General features: G+C 51.3%; 1 protein-coding gene across 2 annotated transcripts; it reads left to right on the top strand.

The window, feature by feature from the left end:
• Positions 1 to 210: 210 nt before the first annotated feature.
• On the top strand, positions 211 to 2,535 carry LOC125522027 (protein CUP-SHAPED COTYLEDON 3). Of its 2 annotated transcripts, XM_087534793.1 has the most exons (3): positions 211 to 897; positions 1,263 to 1,352; positions 1,711 to 2,535. In XM_087534793.1, the coding sequence occupies exons 1-3, from the start codon at positions 364 to 366 to the stop codon at positions 2,188 to 2,190; spliced, it is 1,104 nt and encodes a 367-aa protein (XP_087390919.1). In that variant the 5' UTR covers positions 211 to 363; the 3' UTR covers positions 2,191 to 2,535. The 2 variants fall into 2 exon arrangements, with proteins under 2 accessions (XP_087390919.1, XP_048543049.1); XM_048687092.2 differs by lacking the exon at positions 1,263 to 1,352 and having other exon boundaries at positions 214 to 897.
• The last annotated feature ends 1,617 nt before the right edge of the window (positions 2,536 to 4,152 follow it).

Below are 4,152 nucleotides of genomic sequence, written 5' to 3'. Positions count from 1 at the left end.
GGTGCATGTTTACCCTTCACCATCCTTTAACCTTTCCCTTCCGGTAGCTCATTTCACCCCTCATCTTCATCTACACCTAGCTAGCTAGGTAGCGACACTGTGGGATAAAGCAATACCAATACAGGCGGTGAGAGAAGGGCGGGGGTAGGGGCTTCGGGCTAAGCCCAAACACTGTTGTCTCTCTACGTTTCCGTGCTCGACTATATAGACCCTCCATTGGCCTCTTGCATCCACACACACACACACCACCATAGCCAAGAGCAGCCCATTTCACACTGGCACTAGCTGCTTGCTCGCCGTGCCACAGCTCGCTTCACCTAGCTAGTAGAGAGTGTGAGAGTGGACGTTGAAGGGCCAGCGCGCATGCACCAGCAACAGCACCCGCACCAACCGGCGGCGGCCATGGGCGACGCGCTGTGGGAGCTGATCGGGGAGGAGATGGCGGCGGCGGAGGCGGCCGCCGGGGAGCACGGCCTGCCCCCGGGCTTCCGCTTCCACCCCACCGACGAGGAGCTTGTGACCTTCTACCTCGCCGCCAAGGTCTTCAACGGCGCGTGCTGCGGCGGCGTGGACATCGCGGAGGTGGACCTGAACCGGTGCGAGCCGTGGGACCTCCCGGAGGCGGCGAGGATGGGGGAGCGGGAGTGGTACTTCTTCAGCCTCCGCGACCGCAAGTACCCCACGGGCCTCCGCACCAACCGTGCCACCGGCGCCGGCTACTGGAAGGCCACCGGCAAGGACCGCGAGGTGCTCAACGCCGCCACGGGCTCCCTCCTCGGCATGAAGAAGACGCTGGTCTTCTACAGAGGCCGCGCCCCCCGCGGCGAGAAGACCAAGTGGGTCCTCCACGAGTACCGCCTCGACGGCGACTTCGGCGCCGCCCGCCGCTCCTGCAAGGTGCGCAATGATCCAGGAGTTGGTTGCACGCTATTATTGCTCCACCCGTGAACATTTTGTTACTGCTCTTTTTGCTAAATACATTCTCTAGCTTCTAGTCACTGTGTGAGCTCGTCGTTGAAACACCAACAGTTGAGTGGTCAGGAACAAGTTACATGGTCGTTAGCAGAAGTAGATGCAGACATGATGATGCATTGAATGCAGCGTGCGTGTGCTTGCATTGCATGCATACATAAGGTGACATATGCATGCAGATTGATTTGAAATATATGCTTATTATACTTGTAGCCTAGTACACTTTTGTTCATTTCATTCGATGCTGGTGCCTGGTAGTATCATAAGCATGACGATGATGCTGTACACAGTGGGTCGTTTCTGCTCAAAAATCTAGTTGCAGATTTGCACTGACACCGGATGCATCTGAGCTAGCTAGCGTTATACGTACTAGTATACTGGTACGTGTTTGTTCCCTTCTCAGGGCATGTAGTACTTTGCATGCATGGCTCGAGGATCTCCAATCGTCCTACTGCAGATCGACAAATCTTCCATTGATATCTCCCTGTGCCCCATGCTTATAAGAAAAAGGGCCATTTCGCCCATGAAGCATAAATGTGCTCTCCGCCAGAACTTCATGAGTAAATATATAGATGTAGATAGGTAGATTTTCTACAGCATTTCTGTCCTAGCTAGATCACAATCCATGCAAAAGAGATTATTATATTGATATACGTTTTTTTTTTGGATATGTTGGTTCGTACATATATTTGTGAGCGATGTTTTGAACTTATACTGTCCATGATATACTTTTTGCAGGAGGAATGGGTGGTGTGCAGGATCTTCCACAAGGCGGTAGACCCGTACAGCAAGATGATGGAGATGAGAAACCCCTACTGCTACTTCCCCATGAGCCCCCACCACCCCAGCTTCTTCCAGGACGCACCTCCTGTCCCCTTCCCAAACCCTAGTCAGCTCATCCCCTTTCACCATGACCTCCCAAACCTGCAGTCATCCCCAATAATGCAGAGCCAGGGCCAGGCCAAGAACACAAGCAGCAACAATGGCGGCTTCCCAGCAGCAGCTTGCGTCCAGGAGCAGCCAAACAGCAGCTGTAACCAAGCATATTTCCCTTTCCCTCCCTTCGCCTCCATCGTCAATGGCAAGGCAGGCCCACCGGCGCAGCCCAGGGTCAATGGCGGTCCACAGGAGCCACCGCCGACCTGGCTGGACGCTTGCCTGCAGCACAGCGCCTTCATGTACGAGATGGGCCCACCTGCAGCCACCAGGGGGGCATGATCCGGCCGGGTCACTCGTTTCCTAGGGCTACCCTCCCATCTCGTTCGATCGTTATGTTGCAGCTTTTGATTATTGATCAGTCAAGTTGCGAGTGTGATCGATCGATATTTAGACAAGCACTTGTAATTGTTTTCCCTTGTTCTCCGATCAATCCTCTAGCTTCCGTAGCTTATGATCATATGTAGTGCTTTGCTTGCTCGTGCATGGGATCATTGGAGTAGTAGGAGACTAGCTAGCACTGTACTACTAATCTCGTGATCCATGCTTGTACTCACATGCACTATGGTCCTATGTAGTTTTAATCTATGTGTAATGAAGAACATCTCCTTGTGGATTTGCTTTTCACATGCACGATATAATATGTACTGTATGTAGCACTAGCAGTGTCGATGAGTTCCTTATAAACTTGTAGTAACTGCTTCTCATGTTCAAAAGTAAATAATTGTAGTGCAGTAGCCACCCCTACGTTCTCTCGAAACATGCTCTCGCTTGTGACTCCTACAATAACGTGATGTTAAAAAAATAGATGCCCCTTTTTACCGGCAGAGAACTTTTAAAAATGGTTATGGACAACATCATTCAGCTCCGACAACTAGGTGTTTTTTTTTTTTGCGAAACAAGAGCTATCATTAAACAGTAGCATTACAATCATTCTGCAGGCATTCAACTAGAAACCTAGGAACAAAGTTGATCCATAAACATCTCTAGGTGTGGAGATGCATTTTTTGCATTCAGCTCATATGTATCAAGATGTGCGGTACACATTCCTTGTTGTGTAGTGGATGCGGTTCCTGACATGAGATCTGCACATACAACTCTCTCATTGCACGGATGAGCCAACCACATGCACATGTATGCGTCCCTACAACTAGAACTCGAGATACTGGCACTACTACAATTTGAGGCGAACAAAAGAAGAAAAAGCAGGGTGATGGACGGGTGGATGTGATCTAGGTCAGAGATGGACATGCAGTGCATGCAGCGGTGCACGCAGAGACGCTAGCGCCGGGGCCGGCCGGGCAGTGGACATTGCGACGTGACGGGCTCGCAGCCTCACAGGGTAGTAGGAGGAGTGATGATGCGTGCGTGGAAGGCCAGGCCAGGCCAGGAGAGGAGGTATTTGGCGAAATCTCGTCGGCGTCGCGTTTGCTTTGATTTGCGTTGCGTTGCTCCTCTCTGAATGAGTGAATAAATACGTCCTGCGTTTCCTGCTGTGAATCATGACGTGGGCGGTGTCGCCGGGATGGGATGGGATGCCCCGACGTGACCCCGGCCTGGTCGGCCTCCGCGGAAGCAGCCAGCCGGCGAGGACGACCTTTCCCCGGCCGCTGCGACGCGCCGCTCGCCGCTCGCTCGCATCGCATCTCTCGCTTCGCCACAAAAGTCAAGCTGCTACACACTGTCTAGCTGCTGCTCCTGCGAGCTCTTAATTAACCCACTCGTGTAAAAAAATGCCCAGGAGCAACTAGGACTAGAGTAGTTGTACTGTACGTCGTCGACACAAACTATGCCACCGCCGACCATCGCCGGGAGAAAGGCCGAGCGATCGATCTGAGTTCACGGTGCAGTAAGAGCAACTACAATCGAACAACCCAAACAGACGTCGATTTTGTTCGTTTTTTATCTGTTTAGATCAGCCACCTGCCCGACGTCCGTCTCGTTGTAGATATGGGTCGGCAGCGCGTCCAACGCACCGACCCATATGTGACGGCTTGACCGGCTGGCCGCGCAATTTCAACAAATAGCTCAATTTTGCATTGATGAATTTGCATTTAAACATATAGTCAAATAACATAGTTTGAATCGAATAAAATAGCATAGTTTTATAAGCTGAATAAAAATAAAAATGTCTCACATAGTTTTGCAAACGAATAAAAGAAGATGCATCTATTGGTTGCCTCTGCATGCATCGTTACGACGCAGAGGCCAAGGGCACGCCTCCAAATAACATAGTTTGAATCG

Source organism: Triticum urartu, chromosome 7A (assembly GCF_056163025.1).
Source record: "Triticum urartu cultivar PI428250 chromosome 7A, HENAU_Tu73, whole genome shotgun sequence".
Classification (NCBI taxonomy): Eukaryota; Viridiplantae; Streptophyta; class Magnoliopsida; order Poales; family Poaceae; genus Triticum; species Triticum urartu.
This window is presented reverse-complemented; position numbering and strand designations above follow the sequence as displayed.